A 21,246-nucleotide genomic window follows, 5' to 3' on the forward strand; every position below is an offset into this window, starting at 1 on the left:
ACCCCCCCCCCCCTACACATACACACCTCATCATGAGCGGACGGAAGCCGAGCTTGGACAAGGCACTGGAGGTGCGGCAGCAGTACCTCGACTACCACGCGCCGTCTCTGGCGTATGCCTGCCTGGGCCTTGCCGGGAGCGGGATAGGGATCATTGCCTGGCCACTGGCGGCAGAAGCACCGTTTGCTTCCATCACGGCAGCCACGGGATTGCCAGCGGTGGTCTTCTCGCGGCTTGTCATGGCTCTGGGCTTTGTTCTTGTTCTGGCCGCCATTCCCTACGCTGCCCGCTTCTTCAGCAAGCCGCTGGCCCTGCCCAACTTGACTCCGTCGCAGCGGCGGCTGGCTGGCTTGCCAGCCGACACCTCGACTGAGGTCCTCCATGCTGCGCATGAGCATCCGCTGGTCATCTCGGACCCTGGCGTCTTGTTTGATGGAAAGCTCTCGTGGAGCTGCTCTTACTGCCGGACGCGCTACACCTCGGAGGCCTGGCTCTACCGCTGCGTCGATGACTGCGACTGGGTCATGTGCGAGCACTGCGCCTCATCAGATCTCCGCTCGGGCCTCTCCATGGGCCGCGATCACCGCCCGATCCAGATCGAGAGTCTGATGGCCAGCAACGGGCCTGTGGCTGGGTCCCCGTACGGCTCGCCGTACGCGACCCCGTTTGCGTCCCCGTACGCCTCGCCGCACGGGTCGCCGCACGGGTACATGTCGCCGGTCTCGCCCTCGCACACTGGCGGCTCTATGGCGGCGCCCCAGGCCTCACTCCTCTCGCCGGCCCAGGGTCGCCCGCTTTGGGGCTCGCCGGCTCACTACGGGACGCCGACCGAGTCGCGCGTCATATCGTCACCGCGCGAGCTCGACGCGTTTCTGAACCAGGCTGAAGCGAGTCGGATGTACGGTGGCGGCGTGTACGGAGTGGGCGACGGCAGCATGCGTGATGGTGGGAGTGTCGGGCTGGTGGCGCCGATGAACATTAGCATGGGCGCGGCCGGCGACACATCGTTCTCGTTCAAGTACAAGAACGCGGTCCGGGCAAGCTCATACGTCGGGTACGGGTCGCCGGGCGCGCTCCGCGGGACAGCCGCAGCGTCCAAAGGTGCGAGCAAGGCTGCTGCATCGCCGTTTGGCAACGAGAACCGCGAGGCATCCAAGTTTGTGCTCCGCAAGGTGCTGCGCATCGAGCCGTACATGGAGGAGTGGACGGAGAACGTGCGCAAGTGGCTAGTGGCTGCGGTCCTCCGGCGAGTCTCTGCCGCCATTGATAAGTCGTGGCACCTGCGCGGGACGCTCAAGCCCGAGGGGGCGGCGGCGCAGTCTGGGGCAACAGCCTCATCGTCGGCGCTGTATGGCGCCAAGAAGACCGGAGGCTTCTCGTTTGGCGGCAGCAAATTGGGAGCCAAAAAGCCTGGCGGGTTTGCGTTCGGCAAGTCTGGCGGCGGGTTCAAGACGAATAAGCCGGCCGAGCTGAGCGAAGCCGACAAGGCGGCGCGGGCCGAGTCGCGGTTGCGGCGGCAAATCCAGAAGATCAAGACGTACCTCAACGTACTGGGCTCGTCGTCGGAGGACTACGTCATCCACCGCCTCCGGCAGCTGGTGTCGGGCTCGGTGCTTGCGGCGTTCTCGTGGTCGTCGGGCGGCGAGTGGAAGGGCCGCCCGTGGACGCCGGAGCTTCCAACCGACTCCCAGATTGTGATGCACATGTTTGTGACGTTTATGGACCAAAACATGCCGGCCTTTGACGAGACCTCACAGACGCCGTTTACCTCGCGCCACTTTGTGCCGGTCTCGGGTGAGACCGACACCACCAAGTCGTCGGACGTCAAGATTGTGCAGTGCTCGGTCCATCCGCCGCACTTTCGGGTTGTTACCAAGGTTGGAACGTGGGAGGTGCTGCACGGGCGCAATAACCTGTTCCACAATCTCATTCTCTTCGCGTACTACGTCAAGATGCACAAGAACGGATTCCTCCACCAGGTTGATCTCTCTGGCGACGCCATCGGCCTGCTCAAGGTCATTGACATGTACATGTGAGGCGGCGTGCTGCTCCTCGGCAATGCTGCCGCGTGCTTATGAGTTAATCTTCCGCGCCGCGGCAACGCTACGACGAGGACGACGACGAGTACGACGACGAGTCGCGGAAGCCCGGCGCAAAGCCCGGCGATGATGAGCTCGACGAGCTGCGGCCACGCGATGCAGCGAGGCCAGTAAACTCGGATGAAGCCGAGTCGGATGACGAGCCCGAGACGGCGCCGACTGACTGCTCGTCGATGAAGCCGTCGGAATCCTCGGAAATGTCCGGCCTCGGTCTGCTTGCCTTGCCCTTGCCTCTGGACTTGCCACCTCTCGACTTGCCGCCTCTAGACTTTCCGCCTCTGGACTTGCTGGCCTTGCTGGCTGCGGCGTCGAGCTTGTCCTGAGCATGAAAATCAAAGACTGCGCCTGGAAAGACAATGACAAGAACGGTGATGTTGTCGCCGGAGCGACGGTTGAGAGCCTTGATGACGAGCTTGCGCGCGATCTGGCGGGCCGACTCGCCGGCTGCCAGCAGCTCAAGCACGTAGTTGACGGCGGTCTGGTTGTCGACGACGTCCCAGAGACCATCCGAGGCGACAATCACAAATTGGGTCTCGGGCGTGACGTCCGAGTACGAGACAAACGGCTGGGCGTTGAGGATGCGCTTGCGAGGGTTGCCTGCCGCTTTGAACGTCTTGTCTCCTATGCTCCGTGTGACGGCAATGAGCGAGTTCCCCTCGCGGGCACGGACGTACTTGCCGCGGATGCGGGCACCGAGCGCGCGCAGCCGCTTGGCCTCTTCGGGCAGGTCGACGTTGTGATCGACAGTCAACGGTTGGGCGACGCCTGCGATGGAGAGGACGGCGCGCGAGTCGCCGAGGTTCGCGGCGACGATCTGGGTGTGTGTGATGGCCACCATGGTTGCCGTTGAACCGTCCTTCATGTCGCGCGTGACAGCCATGGAGAGATAGGCGTCATCAGCCTCGAGAAAGGCTTTTGTCAGCTCCTCGGGCAGCAGATGCGGCGCATGCTTAGCCACTATGCCCGGGAAATGCTGCATGCACCACGCCGCCGCCGCCTCGCCCGAATGGCCGTCAAAGACACAAAACAGAGCGGTGTCAGGCATGGCCGCACACAGTGGTGCCGAGACAGAGAATCGGTCTTCATTGTATGCACGTTTAGACTGAAAGGAGGGAGAGGGAGAGGGAGAGGGAGCGGGTGGGGTGGGGGGGGGGGGGGTGGAGGGTGGCGGTGAGGAGGCTGATCAGCAACAGAGGTGATCGATCAGGGGCTGATCAAGGCAACGGCAATGGCAGGGACAGGGGGGGGAAGAGGGGCGAGGGGGGGGGGGAAGGGAGAGAGCGGGAGGCGTACTTGTGAGTTACAGGCACCAATGTCCAGTTCTGGCAAGGCAGACTCTCCAGCAGAGCATGCAGCACCCATGGTATGGGTGGTGTGTGTGCGTGTGTGTGGTGGGGGGGGGAGGGGGGGGGAGGGAGGGGAGGGGTGTGGGGGGTTGGGCTGGTGGCAGCGGGTGGCGGTGGTGGCTGGCCGGGGCCGATGGCCGCTGCCACTCGCCGCGGGCGCACCCTCCGCCACTGGCAGTCGTAGGTCGTCGGCCCGCCCTGTCTGTGACACCAGCCACACCAGCCACACCTGGCACGCCTGGCACTCCTGCCCGACACCTGACACACCACACACACCTTGCGCACCCACTCACCAATACATATACGTCATGGCTGATGATACACCGCACAAGGTGGTCCATGTCACTGGATTTGGCCCCTTTCCAGGCGTGCCCGTCAACCCCACCACGAGCCTGGCGGCTTCCCTCGCGAGCCATCCTGATGTGGCCAGCAGCTCGGTGGTGAGGACTGCCATTGGCGGTGCATCCGATGCCATTGCTGCGCTGGCAGCGGCGCATGCGCTGGTTCCTGGATCGGACGCTGCAGGAGACTCTGCGGGCGAGGCCGAGGCTGCGGGGGCGATCGAGACCGGGACCGAGGTCGCACGGCGGACCACACTGCTGCTTCATCTCGGCGTGGCGGCGTCGGCGACAGGAGTCCGGTTGGAGCAACGGGCATACAACGAGGCAAGCTTCCGGGTTCCTGATCAAGATGGGGCGCAGCTGAGCGACGAGCCTATCGACGAGGTGATGCCGACCGAGTCCTGGCTGGAGACACTTCTGCCGCTCGAGCGCATTGCCGCACTCATGAGCGACGCACACCCTGACGTCCCGATCGAGGTCTCAACAGATGCTGGGCGATATTTGTGTAACTACCTGTACTACAAATCGCTCCGCCTCGCGCACGGCTCGTCAAACTTGCACTCGCTCTTTGTCCACATCCCCCCGCTCTCAGTCATCGCGTTTGAGGCCCAAGCCGAGTTTCTCGCTGCCCTTGTCGACGCCCTTGTTGATGCCATGCCATGAGCCCAAGCCCCACTCTCACCCCCCATTTCCCTCCATTCCCCCCATCCCTACCACCATCTGAACATTTCTATCCATATCCTCCTTCCCTCCGTGCCGCTGCTCTCTTTGATCGCCCCCGCGTGGGACGCGCATATGCGATGCGACACGCGGCCTTCTCTCTCTCTCCTTCCCTCCTTCCCCTCCCTTCTCCCCCTCCCCCCGTCCACACCTCACTCTACATGGCCGACCTCCTCTCTTGGGTCCTTTCATGGGTCCCCGGCCTCGGCCCAGACCCGTTCTCGGCCTCTGCCATGTACGCTGCCCCCCCCCCCCTCCCTACCCCCCTCGCACTCCCCTTCACTTCCTCACGGCAGACACTCACCTCATGGCGGACAGGCGGACAGCGCTGCGGGCAACCAGTGTACGGGCAGAGCTGCTTCAGAGGCAGACAGACAATCGGGTGGCTGCACTGGAGGCTGATGTGGCTGATTTGTTTCGCAAAGGCAAGTGCAGGCATGCTCGGCTGCGTGTGGAGGCGATCTTGGCCGAGCTCGAGACCTTGCATGTGCTGGAGATTGTGCATCCGCTTGCCGAGCTCTGTCTGGCGAGGCTGCACTTGCTCGAGGTGCCTGCAGTGGAGGATGAGCCTTTGTTGACTGCAGTTCGATCGTTGGTCTTTGCCGCCCCGCGCGTATCGCAGCTGAAGGAGTTGGTGGCTGTGGCGGATCAGGCGTCGCGCCGGTTCGAGCCGGAGGTACTCGCGGTGCCTGCGTCAGGCGAGGGCGTTCATGCCAGGCTCTATGCGCTGCTCACGCGCAGCGCATCGACGCCGCCTGTCGCGGCTGTCGACGCTCGTGTGGCACGCATCGCCAAGATCCACAGCCTGCCGGACGACGTGATCGGCAGCAGCGAGAGTGGGGCCGGGCCGTCGGCCGGCCGCGAACGGCGCATTCAGCCGCTGCTCGACGTAATTGCTGGCCGCATCGCGCGCCTTGAGGGTGGCGGCGTGCAAGAATCAAGCTCCGCACAAGTCCTTGAGCTCCAGCTGCAGCAAGAAGCACTGTCCCGAGCGCTGAGCCACCCTCAGCCTGGCCCGTGCAGTTGCGGCGCTGCTAACGACGCATGCTTTGTGCCGTGCGGCCACGGCGGAGTGTGCAAGGCGTGCCTTCCGGCCCGGGCAACGGGCCCGGACTCGAGTTGTGGCGAGTGTGGGTCGCCGATCATGTACATGATCGGGCTGGAGTGAATGTGTTTGCAAAAGAAAGGAGAGTTACTGACAAAGACGGAAACAAGCTGCGTGGAGCTAGACCTTGATGGCGCGCAGGTTGGTGAGGATGTCCTTAAAGTCGGGACGAGCGGCAGGGTCAGCGTCCCAGCACGCAACGATGAGGGTCTCGAACGGCTTAGGCACATATCCCGGGATGACCGGCCGCAGGCCCTCGAGCAGGACCTTCATGCCGACCTGCATGGGGTTCATGCCTTCATACGGGATCTGGCGGGTGGCCATCTCCCACAAGACAATGGCAAACGAGTAGATGTCTGCCTTGTAGTCGTACGGCTCGTTGCGGAGGACCTCGGGCGCCATCCACTGCGGTGTGCCGCACTGGGTCATGGTGCCGGATGCCTCCTTGGCGGTGGTGAGGCCAAAGTCGGTGATCTTGACAGTCCAGTTGGTGTCAACCAGCAGGTTGAGTGACTTGAGGTCGCGATGGATGATCGGCGGCTTGTTGCCGTGAAGGTAGGCCATGCCCTTGGCGGCGTCGGTTGCCATCCGCACCAGCAGCGCCCAGTCCATGTCGCACGATGGGTCGTGGAGGACCGAGTAGAGTGAGCCGCGGTCGAGGTACTCGGTGAGGAGGCACATCGACGACGCCTCGAGGCACGCACCCATAAACAGCGTCACATTCGGGTGCCGGAGCTTGGACATGATCTCGACCTCACCTTGGAACTCCTCCAGCGCCTGCGGCGAGAGCTTCTGCTCCAGCAGCTTTTTGATGGCCACCTCGGTCCCACGCCACACGCCGTACCACACCTCACCGAACGCACCGCGGCCGAGGAACCGCCCAAACTCTACGTCCGCCATTTCGATCTCCCAGTCGTGCTTGACCGGCGCGGCGGGCGCGCCCGACGACGATGACGTCGTCGACGTCAGCCCCAGCACCGACAGGTCCACGTTTGAGTCGCCCAGCAGGTCGTCCAGCATCGCTGACGCCGCGTCGGCCGCGTCAGCGTCGGCGTCTCCGCCACCCATATCCGACGGCGGCGGCGCCGGTGACACAGGCGTGCCCGGCGAGATCCCCATGGGAGAGCCCATGCCCGACATGCCCGCAGGCGAGCCCATGCCCGGCGAGACCGACGACGGCGTCGCCGACGTGCCAGCAGACGCGCCCATCGACGACAGTGTGCCCACCATCGCCGGCGATGCAAGATCGAGCGGGGACTTGGCGTCCATGTTAAGAATTGTCGGCCCGGCACCCCGCGAGACCAGGTACTCGGCCACCTGCTGGTGCCGCCAGAAGCATGCGTAGTGCAGCGGCGTGTTGCCATGCCGGTTTTTGGCGTTCACGTCGGCTCCCGCACTCTCGCACAACATCCGCGCAATGAGAAAGTGGCCCTGTCCACCCACCGTCAGACAACAAACAAACCAAGAGAGCCGCACCATCCATGAGTTCCTTACCTCTTTCTCACCACCGTCCGCTCGCCCCCCCCCCCCCCTCCCCTCCCTCCTGCCTTCCCTCCCCCCCCCCCCCCCTCCGCCACTCTCCCTGTGTTCCGAAAACACAACATTGGCCGAAAAAGGGGCTTGAACAACCACACCCGGTGGAGAAAAGCCACCTCTACCTCTGCCTACCGTCCCCACCGCCCCCCCTCTCCCTCCCACTCCCCCCCAGCCTCCTTCCCCTACCTCCTCCCCCCCCTCCTCTCCCTTTCCACCTAAGAAAATGCGTACCTCAGAGGCTGCGTAGTGCAGGGCGGTGTCCGAGGCGCAGTTGCGCTCGTTGGCGTTTGCCCGAAGCTGCACCAGGCGGGTGACGACCTCCTGGTGGCCCTTGCGGGCGGCCCAGTGAAGCGGGGTAAAGCCGTGCTCGTCCTTCTCGTCCACTGGACGGCCCATCTGGAGCCAGTAGTTGACTCGGGCGACGTTGCCCTGCGCTGCTGCCGAGTGGATGTTCATGTGGGCGCGACAAGTATTGCTACACGCCACACGCCCGCCGTAGCTGTTGCAATTGCCGGCCCGGCAAGCGACCAAGGACCGAGACGATTGATTGTGAGAGGTTTGATGTTGTTGATGAAAAGAAATGAAGGGAAACATGCGTGTACGCGCGTGTGCGCAAAGAGAGAGAGAGAAATATCTACAGCGCCGTGAGCTCGATGCCGCCGTCGGCGTCGGTGCCGTGGGCCGCCTGGGACAGCGGCGACGGGTTGACGAGGGTCTCGGGCGTGCCGGGCGGGCCGTTATCGTCAGACGAGGACGAGGACGACGAGCTTGCGGCGGCGCCCTGGACCACTGAGCGAGCGCCAGACATGGCCGAGATGACGCGGGTACGGGCCTGGTCAAAGAGCGAGGCGTCCTCGGGAGAGAGGGAGCCGCCCGGGGAGCAGCGTGAGACGATCGACTCAATGGTGGCGACGAGGTTACCAGCGGTCTGCTGACGGAGCGAGACGATGTCGGCGGGTGTGCCTTCCTTAGACTCAAGGAGGTCGTTGACAACCTTGAGCAGGTTGCGCTTGGTGTGGAGGAAGAGCTTGAGCTGGGCTGCCTCAAAGTGCTTCTTGGGGATCTCGACGGGCGGCGGTGCGACAAAGACGTCCATCTTGCACAGCCGCTCAAAGAGGGCGTTGACTTCGTTCTTGTTGGAGAAGATAAAGTCGTTGAGCTGCTGCATATGCTGCTCCTTGCCGCCAAACTCCTTGTTGTTGGACAGGTTCTGGAGGACCTTGCCAACCATGATGAGCGCGCGGCGCTCGTCGGGCAGCGGGGCCTCAGAGACGAGGACGTACGACTCGGGGGCGGTAATGGCCGGGACGAGGAAGCGGAGGAAGAAGAAGCCTCCGACGGCGATCGAGTTCTGCGAGTTGGTGTGCTCTTCGAGCAGCCGGCGCGCCGCCGGCGACGTCGGGTCGAGCGCACCCTCGAGCGACTCGCACGCCGTCATCATCTTCTTGAGCTGGACGGAGAGCGTCTGCACCGTTGACGCAAACGTCTGCACGAGGCTCTGCACGGGTGCAATGACGTGCTTGAGCTGCTCGAGATCATCCGTCACGTGCTCGTCCATAAACTCAAGGTTCTGGAACGAGTCGACACCCTCCTCGTACGCCTCACGCGTCGAGTGCAGGCCGTTAAGCATCTGCGACGAGACCACTGCCGCAAGGTTCTCCATCTTGATGGGGAACTCCTCGCGGATGCACTCGCGAACAACAGCAAAGATCTGTCGGAATTGGACGGGGATGTTCTTCTCCGACCGCACAATGGCGTTAAAGATCTTCTGGCACGAGGTGAGGAGCGTGAACTTGGACCGGTTGGCGTCCGTTGCACCAGCCGCCGACCGGAACGACCCGATGTTCTCGCCCTCCTGCACCATAATGCGATTGATGAGCACCGCAAGCGTTGCGTGCAGGTATGGGAGACCCACCATCTTGGAGTAAGCCTTGAACATCTTGGTCGCAAACGAGTTGGTCCGGAACATGGTCGACTGCGAAATCGCAGCCTTGATCTCCTTCCGCACAAAGGCCGAGAGCACCGCCACCGTATGGTTGTCGCGCTCAAAGACGTAGATCATAGCCTTGGAAATGTCATCGGCCTCGGTCGCCTGCGTCACGTCGCACACAGCAAAGATGGCTTGCCTGTTCTCCTCCTTCAGAATGTCCATAAAGGGCCCAATGTGAGCCAGGAACGTCCGCGCGTCCTGCGGGTTCGAGAGGCCCTTGCCAAAGATCGTCTCGCGCAGCAGCGCAGGTGTCAGCTTGGGCACTTCCACCCCGTCGTTGCCGCGCCGTGTCACAAGCAGGATGACAACCGCAATGACAATCGCGAGAATGCACAGAATGAGGACACCGCCGCCAATGGCTAGCGGCGACGTTACAAACGACGGAGACGGCGACGGCGCCGCGTCTGCACCCACAACCGTGTACACGGCAGATCCCGTCGTGTACGGCAGGCCCGTGTCGCGATACGACAGTGAGAACTGGAAGACAGAGCCGACGTCGGCCGGCGGCGAGGTGCACACCACCTCAGTCTGCGAGTTCCACGTCGACTCGTTGTACTGCGTTGTCGAGAAAACGCAGCCGTAGTTGACGCCCTCGGCAAAGTTGGTGCCGGTCACGGTGATAAGGTCCCCGCCGTCGGGCGAGCCCGACACCGGGTTGATGTTGCTGATCTCCGAGCACGCGTCTTGCGACCAGAGCGGCGACACCGTAGTCGCACCCTCGGTGCACTCAAACTGCGTCCCACAGAACGCATCACCAAAGCAGTATCCACACTCGGGCTTGCTCGACGAGAAGCACGCGTCGCATGACGACGCCGCACAGTCGTAGTACCGGAACAGCACCACAGAGCCATCTGTGTACGGCTGGCCCAGGAACTTGAGCACAACGCTGGCCCGCCCTGCCTCAGACACAGAACCTGAGATGCAGTTGATCACCTTGGGGTCCGCTGTAGACGAGGCGTTGGTCACAAAGACCGACGACGAGTCTGTAAGCGTAAACTCGCACGTGTACGCCTCGATCGGCGTCGGAAAGTCAAACTGCGACACCATTGGGATCGGGGTGCGGCCCGCAAGTGAGCCCGCGAGGTCAGTGCTAGGCTCGAGCGTCGGGCAACCAACAGTGGCGTTGAGCACCTGCTGTGTGCAGACCGGCGCCGTGTTGATGGCCCGACACGTTGAGTCGCCTTGGCACCATGTGCACTTGCCGGACTCACGGGCGTGACAACCCGAACAAGTGGTGGCAGGAAGACACGACACAACCTCCAGCTGGACCAGAATTTGCTCCGTCCACACGCTTGCGTCTGTCGAGTAGCACAGCTTGTACACGCCAGGTGTGAGGCCGAGCGAGAGCGAAGGAATGATCGTAGACGACGTAAGCGCCACTGACGACGGCGGGCTCGGCTTGCAGCTCTGCCCCATCGGAATAAACGCAGCAAGGGTCTTGGGCGTCGACACCGCGCCCACAAGCTCGATCGGCGTGGCCTCGCCCTCGCCGATGCGCGAGACCGAGAGCGCAGTCACCGTTGTGTTTGAGGTCAGCACCACCTCGAGCTCCACATCGCCCTGAACCTCGTATGTCGACCCGCCGTCTGTCGACCAGCACACAGGGTACATGCCCGGATCGGTGAAGCCCGACGCCACGCTGTACTTGGCGGGCAGGGCGGTGAGCGCCGCCGGGGCAAGCACCGTCGAGCAGTTGCCACTCGTGTCGCCGATGGCAATGTACGACGACGGTGACGGCACAGCCGAGACCGACGTCGCGTTGAGGCCAATGTCGAACGTAATCGGAACACCGACAGAGACCGTGCCTGGCGCAATCGAGAGCACGTCTTCAGACGTCGGCGCGATGACCCGCATCACCACACCCGTCGTAGTCTGCTGCACCCAGCTGGCACCGTCGTCGACCGTGTAGCAGACCTCGTACAGGCCAGGAACAGTCATTGCGGTCGCCAGAGCAACCTTGCCGCCCACCACGTTTGACGGAGAGTAGAGCGTTTCGCCGCGCCGCGCTGCCGGTGACGAGCACGACGCACCCGAGAGCACAAACGCAACACGCGAGTCGTCCGACGGCAAAAAGTCGGCCACGCCCGCAAATGCCACCTGCACCGATGCATGATTGGCGCCAATGACCGGCGTGACCGACGTAATCGACGTCGCCTGCGCCTGGATGATGTTGATCTTGGTCGCAGACGTCTGTAGAACACGGGTCTGGAAGTTGTCCACCGTGTAGCACACAAAGAACTCACCGGCGTTCGACAGCGGAGCAGAGGCGGGCATCGTGTTGTTGCCGTCCGGTACGACAACCGGGATCGTCTCTGCAGTCGTTGAGCAGTCCGAGGCAGTAGAGAGGAAGACAAACGAGTCGCTCGTCACCCGCAGCTGATCCAGGCCGGAGAACCGCGGCGTGGTGCCAAAACCAACCACTGTCGGCGTCAGAGACGCCACAGAAGCCTGGGTCGCCTCGATGATGTCAAGCGACACGCCACTTTGCTGCGTCCACGTCACCTGGTTGTCCACCGAGAAGCAGACTTGGTAGGTACCCGTCGTCGAAATGACGTCGTCCATGAACACAGAGGTAAACGACTCGGAGACGTTGATGGCACCCACCCGCTGCGTGCAGTCGATCTGCTGAGCCGAAAACGCAATGTAGGCAAACGGTGTCGGCACAATAGAAATGACAGGCGTGGCGGGCACAAACGAGAACTGCTTGATCTGGCCCTTCGCCGCCACTGTCGGCGAAATGCTCGTGATCGAGCCCGTCGCCGCCGTATGCACCACAATGGTCGCTCCCGACTGCTTCATCCACGGCGAGCGCGAGACACTGGGGTCCTCATTGGCGCACACGTCGTACGCCGCAGTCTGCGCCGGGGTGATCGGCGGGAACGTGACCGCGCCTGGCGACGCGCCCACCACCACTGTTGCCACCCGCTGACTCGCCGACGTGCAGTCCCCGTTATAGGGCACAAGCGCGAGCGACGCCGTAGGCAAGTTGAACGCCGCAGTCGTCTGCAGCCGCGGCGATGTCGACGCACCAATGTTGCTCGGAACAAAGTCCGTAGCCGACAAAAACGTCGCCTTGTAGAACGACACCGTCTGGCCAACCTGCGCAAGGGAAGAAACGCCGTCGACCGAGTAGCAGACAGTGTACGTGTTCTCCAAAATTTCGGGAATCGCGCCCAGATCGACCGAGAGCGACGACGAGAGCGAAAACGTGACAACCTCGGTACCGCTGCACGCGCCGACCACAAGGCGCACAGCGCCAAGCGGAGTAGGGACAAGGTCGGCCCCACCCGAGAACGTCAGCGTCGCTTCAGATCCAAACGGAAGGCTCGGATGCGAGACGGCGGTGATGGAAGTCGTCGTGGCCTCGACAACCTTGACCGTAGCACCGGGCGACGACTGGAGAATCATGTCCGCGAGCGTGGTGTAGTTGGTCGAGTAACAGATCGAGTACATGCCAACGCCCACGCCGCTGGCGAGCATCACCGGGCTCGGCGTCGCGGCACTAACCTCGGTCAGCGCCACGGCCGCATCACACGTCGACGTGGTCAGCGCAAAGTATGTGTCCGGAGTCGCGACCAGGCCCGAGATCTGAAGCTCAGGCGTAGTCGATGCACCAAATGCACTAGGCGAGACCGTGGCAATCGATGCCGGCTGCGCCGCCACCACTTCAAGCCGCGCCTCGGATGCGATCTGTTTCGTCCAGAGGTCGCCGGTGTCGTTGCGGAAGCAGGCAAAGTACTTGCCCGGAGAAAGGATGGGCGCGCCAAGCGGCGTCGTTGTCGTCGGTGCGGTTGTGATCGCTGTGACGGCAACCGGCGCGGCACAGTCGGGCGAGATGTCAAAGCCGAGCTGCGACGTCGACGAAATGTCACCGGTCACCTCGAGCGATGGCTGGGTGCCAGCGCCAATGATCCGCGGCGAGATCGAGACTAGCGATGACTCGACCGGGTCCGACGTCACCTTGAGCTCGACGAGCGTCTGTGGCACAAACGTACCCGAGATGCCACTCGTCGAGTAGCAGATGTAGTGCGGCTGCAGTCGCGCAATGACCACGTTGATCGCCACCGTAGTTGTCGAGATCACATTTGTCTTGCCGAACACACTCGAGCAGTCGCGGTCAAGCGAAAGTGCTACAAAGGTCTCCGGCGACGGCACCGCACCCACAAGTTTCAGCGTCGGCTGGGTCGAGTTGAGGAACGTCGACGGCTGCAGCTCGGTGATGGCGTTGACGAGCGGACACGCCACAGTCACCCGCGCGCCGGTCTGGCCGACATAGATCGGTGACGCTGAGATTGTGTGGTCGTTCGACAGACAGGCCTCAAACACAACGCCTGACGCGCTGCAGTCCTCAGCCTTGGGCGCGAACGTGTAGGGCTGCGAGCCGGTCAGCAGCGCTGTTGTCGTGGAAAGAAGGTTGAAGCCAGAGCCGAGGCCGTCGCACTTGCCGACCGGTGCAAAGCCGACATACCGCTGAGGTCCTGTGGAAGTTGCCTCGGTCATCTCCAGCGAGACTGTGCCCGAGCCGTGGTTCACAGGCGCACCGACAAGGGTCAGCTCGGAGGCCGCCCGGGGGCCACAAGAGTGAGGACGCGGGCAACGTCCTGAAGGTGCCACGTGGCTCCGTTGTTGACGGAGAGACAGACGTAGTACGTACCTGCAGTAATGACTGCCGCGCTCTGGCGCGCAAACGTGACGCGACGCGTCGTACCGCCGGTCAGCGCCAGCGGGGCCATAAGACTGGCACTGGCACAGCCAGATGACTCGTGAGTCTCGACAAGAGCCACCAGCAGCGAGTTGGAAAAGTATGCGTCGATGGCCGGAGCCAGCGTCACTTCGGTCGAGATCGACTTGAGGTTGGCAGGCGCCGGGATCACCGACGGAGTAAGGGTAGTGACCGAAGCCTGATCAACGTTGACAACCCGGATTTTCGACGACGATGCCGACGAGCCCCACGTGGAGCCGCCGTCGAGCGAGTGGCAAGTCGTGTACTCGCCGGGCGACGGAAACGGCGCGCCGAGTTCGAGCGACGAGACGGCCGAGGAGATCGATATGACGTTGGTCTTGGCTCCTGTGCAGGACCCAACAGTCCATCCCAGTCTGGTGACTCCCTGTGTCGGATCGACACCGGTCAGCGCGATGATGGTGGGCGTCTCTGAAGTGGTGACGATCAACGGCTGGAACTTGATCTCGCGGTCGATGGCCACAACCTGCAGCGTCACCGACGTCTGAACGTAGCCGGCGTCGTTGTCTCCAGCGTGTGAGACGCAGATGATGTGGGTGGTTGGCGTGGCAAAGGTGTCGCTGATGACCGCACCGTAGGCAGGGTAGGGCACTGTGTGCGACGCAGAGTCACAGCTCGCAGCAGCAAAGCGGACATACGAGTCTGGGGTCGGCACGTATGCGCCGAGCAGTTTGAGGTTGACAGCCACGTCCTCACCGACCACGGCAGGCACCACCGCATCAAACTCATCAGGCATGGACTTGACGATTTTGACCTGGAGATTAGCAGTCAGCTGGCGGACCCACGTCGGCTGGTCAAACGACCTAACGCACACCACATAGTCGCCAAGCGGTAGCGTCGACGGCAGAGCAAAGCCGGTTGTCGTCGCGCCCGCGAGCGAAAAAGCAGTGGCACAGAGCCGCAGTCGCTCGGGGAGAGGCCCCACTCGAGCCCAGGATACGTGTCCTCCGCCGAGATGGAGCCGTCAAAAGAGAGAGAAAACGAAACGTCGGTCCGGTCCAAGGTTTGGTAGAGCCCGACCACCGCCGGCGAGACTCCGGTGATGAACAGCGAGTCAACGTCCTTGGCGGTAGCGTACTTGAACACATTGCTCAGGACAGTCGAGCCCGCGGGAGTAAGCACCTCGGCAGTCTCTTCAACGGCAAAGAAGATGTTGCGCGACTGGGCTTGGAAGTCGATCCCGTCGATGCTCCGCGAAAACTGAAGATCGTTCTTGTTGTACACTCCAAGTCGCGAGTTGCCCGAGCCGTCATGCAGAACCGAGGTGTAGCCTGTCCCAGGGTTGGAGATCGAGCACGGCGAGTCGGAGCCGGTGGCAAACAGGTCGTAAGGGCCCGGGCTGTCCAGGCCGGCCAATAGCGGGTGATCAGTCAACTTGACAGAATCCGTGGCGGTGCAAGGGCCAATGTTGGCCCAGTACATCCACGGCGCAACATCCTTGTTGAGGAGGACAACCGGAATGGTGGCATCGCGGAAGAGGCCCTGAAGATCATGGGGTTCGCTTGCAGACACTGGCTGGGCGATTGACGACGAGATGACGATGCCGACCTTGTTGTTCGCATGATACGTCCCAACCCAGTCGGCACTCACCACGTACACCGAGTAGCCCTGGGCAACAAGGTGATCATAGACCAGCTTGTCAGCCTTGGCGAACGAGGGGTTCGCGACAGAACCAACGGTCCAAACGTTCTCCTCGGACCCAACAACCATCAGCCACTCTCCGCGCGGCGCAGGAGTCGTGCAGGACGGCCCCGACCAGCCCGGCAAGCACTTGTGGCAGACATCGTGAACGCCGACACCGCTTGCACACAGCTCACAGTTGACCACGTTGCACGTCTTTCGAGCAGTGCAGAACTCAATAGTGAACTTGTCGCCCAGCCCGCTTTGATGAAACACGTCTTGCGACGGGTTGTACGCGAAAGCACGCGCATTGGACAAGTCTGGCTGCGAATCGCTAAAGTCCAGACCTTCTGCCGGTGTACCATCCAGCCAGATGAAGCCAGTAGAGAGCTGAATGTCAAAGATGAGCCCCGTCCACAACTCGCCACTGAAGGCGAGACCGGATGACAGGAACCGCTTACGATAGCCACGCGTCGGCAGTGTCACTAAATATCCACCCTGGGCATCACATTCGGCTGCCGCGTCCGCGAAGTCGTCGTTGTTGTATCTGGCGAAAACACAAACTCCTGGTGTCAACTCAACCGCTGGTCCAGAACAAGATTGGTCAGCGAAGACAGACGACGGCAAACAGGTTGCAAGTGCAGCCACGATCACACTGATGTCCGTCCCAGGAGAACCGTTGATGTGAGTTATGTGCCTCGCCAACGCACAAAAATGAACAACCAACGGAATGTGGACGACCAGGCGGCGAAAAGGCCTTTTCCTTCCGCTTGCGAAAAAAAAGCCCAGCCCAACCACCGCCAACACGCGTGTTCCCCCACCACCGACCGGGGACCGTGGGGGAGGGGGAAGGGGTGGTATTGAGGGTGCTTCCGGAATAAGAACGAACGGTAGACAATGCAAAGATACAGCAATGGGTTGATTGTATCTGTGTATGGAGGGGGGGGGGGGGAGGGAGGGGGGGAGGGGAGGGGGGGGGGGGCATGGCCAGGGCAGAGCTTTGCCTTGCAGCAACGACCGATCTTTGCAGGCAAGGAGGCACAGGAAGTAAGCACGGGGGTAGCGTACCCAAAGAGCGACAAGGCCACCTTCATGGTGTAGAGCGAGTCAGCACGTCACGTTGACAAGAAGGGGCGGGGGTGGAAAAGGGGTGGGAAAAGGGGGGGGGGGGGGGGGCGGGAATGCGTAAGGTGGGTGTGGGTGTAGGTGCTTGAGAGTCGTGTAGCCTAATGCGGCAGGTTGCCGCTGCTAGCGCCCAAGATTGTCCACGCTGGGATGGCCTGAGGCAAATTGGTAGAACTGTCGAGTGGTCAAGGATTCTGCACGGCTGCCGAGTTCCGGGCAAACAAAGTTGAGCGCAGACGCGGTGGGGAGCAGAAGGGGGAAAAATACGTTTACTTGGTCAGCAAGCACTCCAGCGGTACATCACTGATGCGCAAAGCGGCAGGAAGTGCCGAAGCGGCAGCCCTGCGGCGACTGGAAAAACTTGCAGACGACGGGACCCGAAGAGGCCTGATGGGCGGCCGGAGGAGCCTGGGCCATGCCCGAAGGATGGACAAAGCGGCAGGAGGCGCCAAAGGCGCAGCGGCTCTGCAGGAAAAACTTGCAGACCGAGGGGTCGGCGGCAGCGGCGCCGCTGCGGGCAACGGACGCGCTCGCCGGGGCCGCAGCCGGAGCAGAGGCCGACGAGGCCGGAGCCGACGACGCTGCAGGCGCAGTGGCATCCTCGACAGCCGCAAGAGCAGCGTCGACACCGCCAAAGTGGTCCACGATGGCGTAGTAGTAAAACGGCTCAGCAGTCCGGAGGGCGTCATCATCGCCCAGCTCGTTCCGCAGATCGCCCAGATCCATCTTCCACGCCACAAAGTCGACAACCTCAGCGCGTGTGTAGCCGCGCTCCTTGGCAAAGGCCCGAGCCTCGACGTCATCGGCGTCAGCAAGCCCAGGCGTGTACACAAACTTGTATGACCGGTCCGTCGTCATCAGCGCCTTTTGCATGGCTGCCAGCTGAGCGGCGTGCGGCGACGCCGCCGCAAACGACGACCGGAGCCGTGCCCGCGACGCTGCATCCACAAGGTTCGAGAACGGCGTGTGGACCTTGGCCGGCCGCTTGTGCTCCACCTGCGCGAGCCGCTCCAGCGCAGCAAGCACAGAGACCACCTCGGCCCGCGACCAGACAAAGCCGTCGCCGGCCGACGCACGCACCTATCCACGCCCGTCAATCACCAGGGTCGAGCGCCCCGTGACCACACCTACTTTGTAAATCCACCTCCTCCATGCCTAGCATCCACCACCACCTCATCCACACCATGCAAATATCCTTCTTCCTCTCCTTCCCCACCGCCAACCCCCCATCCACCGCCAGGGACTCGGCCATAACCGTCCTCGGCAGGCGCCGCCCGCGCCGACGCCCATCCACCGTCCATCCTTGGCCACTCGCTGGCACCTCCACCAAGGCTCACGCCTCGCGCCTTCGACCACCACCAGCACCACCCTTTGAAGGGGCGAATCATGGTTTGTGACCGTAGCAGCCTGCATCTAATGCCGCTACACGGCCACACAGTGCTACAGAAAACAAGCAAGTAGGCCAAGCCGAGGTAGGGAAAAACCCAAAAGGCTCTTCCTCCTCGCCTCGCCTCCCCGGGGAAACCACGACGGCGTGGCGATGCGTACCTTGTCAGTGATGTCGGCCTCAAAGGAGATCTCCGGTTCACTGGGACATGTGATGACTGCCGTAGCAGACTCTACGTTGTTAGCGCTGTCGAGCACAACCGTTTGGTCCACAAAGACCTCGAGAAATCCAGCCATGTTCCAGAGAGCGAGGTGGTTGCTACTCCTCACCCGAATCGGACAAAGTCGAGGTGCCATCGCCCGGTGCCCGTCGAGCAGCCTCGCCTACCGCCTCTCGCACACAACACCAAGCACCACGAATTGCGTTACACCCTGCTTTGACCTTCCCTTCCCCGTGGCACAGGCTTGGATCAATGGGTGTAGCTGTGATCGTTGGATGGATGACTCCCCTAGCCCCACTAGCCAATCGGTGGAGCCGGAGGAACGGGCAACAACCAAATCGGAACGACGAATCGTCAGCAAACTCCACCGCCGCCATTGTCACTGCTACTTGGCGCCGAGACTGGCCAGCAACGACATGGCCAATGCGAGCATGTCGCCGTTTGTAGCCTCGTTCCTGGGTGACTTTGGCCATGCCCAGCAGATTGCAGAGGACGGCGAGTCCATGCTTGATGTACGCAACCCATGCTATCCTTCACCCCCCCCCCTCCCCCCTCCCCCTCTCCTCCCCTGCTCCCCGCTTTCCCCATGCCCCCCTCCCTCCTTCTTCCCTTCACGTGCCTTGCTGGCCACGTGTTTTCGTACGAACTCTATCTCTTGACGGCTCCCGCTCGACCAACTCCTGCTTGGCAAGTGTTGGCTTGCACCGGCAGTGCTCGAATCAACACATGGGTGCAGAGCTTGACCTTTCAACGGGTGGACGCAAGTTGTTCGTCTGCATTGCGGGCTCTGTCTGCTGCGCAAACCTAGCTCGCCACGACTTGTTGCCGTTGTTGGAACTTGAACAAGTCAAAGTTGGCGTCCGGACCTGGGGGGGAGCATTCGTTTGAGGCATGCGCACGCAGCTCAACAACTTTTACGCTCTCCCGACAATCGGGGTGCGGTGGGAAGTGATGCGTTTGTGCGCGTGGCAAGAGGAAGAAGAAAACAGCTACAGACTCACATTTGCGATGGGGTGATCGGCAATTGATGGGGCGGCAACACACAGAACATGGTGCAGTACTTGCAGCGGCTGGCTCTCATTGAGAGGCGGTACGCGGACGAGTTGACCGAGCTGTCCAACGAGACCAAGCTCTCGTTTACATCGAAAGGCCGCGACTCGTCTGAGGCCTGCTATCGGACGTTTGTGCAGCACATGGCGCGCGAGGGTATCCACCACTCCAACGTGGCGGACAAGATCGAGACGTACATCGTGCCGCCGCTGGTGGAATGCAAAGAGACAACGGTGAAGACGGTGGCTGCAGCGCTTGACGAGCGCAACACCATGCTGCAGCGGTTTGAGGAGTCTCTGGCATCCATCGACGAGATGCAGCATGAGTTTGACGAGCTGCGCGCCCGCGCCGATGTAGCCCGCGAAACGCTGTCCAACTCGTCGTCGGCATCGATGCGCGAGAAGAAGCGCAAGCGGCTCATTGACGACGCAAAAAAGGCCAAGCAGGAGATGCTCGACGCAAAGTCGCGCTACAACGACGGCGTCCGCATCTTCAATGCCGTCCAGTCGGACTTTTACGTCCGCGCCCTCCCCAAATCGCTCAACGCGCTGCAGTCGACTATTCTTCGCCGCCTGATGGAGACCAAGGCCGCGTTCAAGCTCATGCACCGCGCCCTCTACCCCTCGCCCAAGTCGCTCGTCGATACCGTCGGCCAGCTCGAGGCCGCATACCAGGCTATCGACCCTCAAGAGGACATCATGGTATTTTGCTCGTCGGCTAACTCTCAGTGGGTCATGCCGTCCGACCGCCAGCAGGCGCTCACGCCTGAAGAGCGCGACGCCCTCTACGAGGCCGCTTTTGAAGACTATTTCCACATGTCCCTCCACCGCGAGAAGCGCGACCGTCGCCGCAAGCGCCGCGAGCGTATGCTCGAGCGTGCACGCCTCACATACATCGAGGACGTCGGAGACTCCCCCGACGCCCTTACTGATGACCAGCTTCTTGCGTGGATGCAGCGCACCCGCGAGGAAGAGCTGGCCGCAGCCGCAAAGGCCGATGCTTTTAAGCTGCAGGCCAACACCCGGCGCAGTTCTGTCTCGCTCTCCTCGCTCGCCTCACCGCTCTTTATGGCCCACATGGCCCACAAGGGCTCTACCACAGCGAGCTCCGCACCAGTCTCGCCATCCATCACGGAAGAGGTTCTAATCGAGGATGCGGCCGCTATGCGGCCGTCCATCGACTTTTCAAATGCCCTCTCCTCCTTCTCTCTTCAAGCACCGGCCCCCTCCGCCGCTGCTGCAAACTCGGCCACTGACGCCTCAAACCTCACGTATGGCTCATCAGCCTCGAGCTCGTCGTCGGGCTCGTCGTCGGACTCGTCATCCTACTCGTCATCATCGTCAGACTCGGGCGCCGGCGCTGCTGCCAACGCAGACGGTGAGCCGCCGTCGTCTTCCTCTCGCCACAAGCGCCACAAGCGGAAGCCCAAGAAGCCTGGCCCTGACGATGCCGTTCCTTCCACTCCGGCCAAGATCCCTCCACCTCTCCCACCCAAGAACCGTCTTCCACCTCCACCTGACGTTGCCGAGAACGTTGGCGGCTTTGGTGACAGCTTTGACGAGATCTGCGCCGAGGGTGACGCCGAGATGTACCATGCCGAGCACGGCGAGGGCTACGACGGCGAGTATGGCAAGTATGACATGGACGGCGAACACGGCGAACACGGCGAACACGGCGAACACGGCGAACACGGCGAACACATTCACTATGATAGCTACAACACCGATGTCGCTAACGACGTCATGCTCGATGGCCCTGACCCCAACCCTGCACCCATAGCTGGCGACAACGATCCTTCCGGCTACACCGCCCTGCCGCCGCCACCAACCCGTGCCTCGCCGGAGCCTACACTTGCCACAGAGCCCGATCTCTCTGGTAAGCAATCCAGTGAGCCCATCGAGTCCATCGAGCCCGCCATATCGTAACATCCCCCGAAACTCCTTGCACCCCCCTCTGCGCACAACCG

The 21,246-nt window shown here is 62.3% G+C and overlaps 8 protein-coding genes across 8 annotated transcripts; 4 read left to right on the plus strand and 4 right to left on the minus strand.

Annotated features, from left to right (window-relative positions):
- Positions 1 to 32: 32 nt before the first annotated feature.
- AMSG_02039 (uncharacterized protein) lies at positions 33 to 2,229 on the plus strand (the record flags this gene model as incomplete). Its single annotated transcript, XM_013905617.1, has 1 exon — positions 33 to 2,229. The coding sequence occupies one exon, from the start codon at positions 33 to 35 to the stop codon at positions 2,034 to 2,036; it is 2,004 nt and encodes a 667-aa protein (XP_013761071.1). The 3' UTR covers positions 2,037 to 2,229.
- AMSG_02040 (uncharacterized protein) lies at positions 1,701 to 3,407 on the minus strand. The gene is made up of 2 exons (XM_013905618.1): positions 3,393 to 3,407; positions 1,701 to 3,201 (listed from the first exon to the last, which is right to left on the minus strand). Exon 2 carries the CDS (start codon positions 3,142 to 3,144, stop codon positions 2,104 to 2,106), a length of 1,041 nt encoding a protein of 346 aa, XP_013761072.1. The 5' UTR covers positions 3,145 to 3,201; positions 3,393 to 3,407; the 3' UTR covers positions 1,701 to 2,103.
- A 346-nt stretch (positions 3,408 to 3,753) lies between these two features.
- On the plus strand, positions 3,754 to 4,530 carry AMSG_02041 (pyrrolidone-carboxylate peptidase; the record flags this gene model as incomplete). The annotated part of the gene is made up of 1 exon (XM_013905619.1): positions 3,754 to 4,530. One exon carries the CDS (start codon positions 3,754 to 3,756, stop codon positions 4,447 to 4,449), a length of 696 nt encoding a protein of 231 aa, XP_013761073.1. The 3' UTR covers positions 4,450 to 4,530.
- Positions 4,531 to 4,659: 129 nt separating this feature from the next.
- AMSG_02042 (uncharacterized protein) lies at positions 4,660 to 5,790 on the plus strand. Its single transcript, XM_013905620.1, has 2 exons — positions 4,660 to 4,741; positions 4,825 to 5,790. The coding sequence occupies exons 1-2, from the start codon at positions 4,668 to 4,670 to the stop codon at positions 5,672 to 5,674; spliced, it is 924 nt and encodes a 307-aa protein (XP_013761074.1). The 5' UTR covers positions 4,660 to 4,667; the 3' UTR covers positions 5,675 to 5,790.
- On the minus strand, positions 5,732 to 7,603 carry AMSG_02043 (TKL/DRK protein kinase; the record flags this gene model as incomplete). Its single annotated transcript, XM_013905621.1, has 2 exons — positions 5,732 to 7,042; positions 7,379 to 7,603. 2 exons carry the CDS (start codon positions 7,601 to 7,603, stop codon positions 5,732 to 5,734), a joined length of 1,536 nt encoding a protein of 511 aa, XP_013761075.1.
- A 178-nt stretch (positions 7,604 to 7,781) lies between these two features.
- AMSG_02044 (uncharacterized protein) lies at positions 7,782 to 13,637 on the minus strand (the record flags this gene model as incomplete). The annotated part of the gene is made up of 1 exon (XM_013905622.1): positions 7,782 to 13,637. One exon carries the CDS (start codon positions 13,635 to 13,637, stop codon positions 7,782 to 7,784), a length of 5,856 nt encoding a protein of 1,951 aa, XP_013761076.1.
- A 3,240-nt stretch (positions 13,638 to 16,877) lies between these two features.
- AMSG_02045 (uncharacterized protein) lies at positions 16,878 to 18,776 on the minus strand. The gene is made up of 2 exons (XM_013905623.1): positions 18,172 to 18,776; positions 16,878 to 17,703 (listed from the first exon to the last, which is right to left on the minus strand). The coding sequence occupies exons 1-2, from the start codon at positions 18,364 to 18,366 to the stop codon at positions 16,924 to 16,926; spliced, it is 975 nt and encodes a 324-aa protein (XP_013761077.1). The 5' UTR covers positions 18,367 to 18,776; the 3' UTR covers positions 16,878 to 16,923.
- AMSG_02046 (uncharacterized protein) lies at positions 18,629 to 21,222 on the plus strand. The gene is made up of 2 exons (XM_013905624.1): positions 18,629 to 18,742; positions 19,277 to 21,222. Exons 1-2 carry the CDS (start codon positions 18,647 to 18,649, stop codon positions 21,203 to 21,205), a joined length of 2,025 nt encoding a protein of 674 aa, XP_013761078.1. The 5' UTR covers positions 18,629 to 18,646; the 3' UTR covers positions 21,206 to 21,222.
- Positions 21,223 to 21,246: the final 24 nt, after the last annotated feature.

The sequence above is a fragment of the Thecamonas trahens genome (genome assembly GCF_000142905.1).
Source record: "Thecamonas trahens ATCC 50062 unplaced genomic scaffold supercont1.8, whole genome shotgun sequence".
Classification (NCBI taxonomy): domain Eukaryota; order Apusomonadida; family Apusomonadidae; genus Thecamonas; species Thecamonas trahens.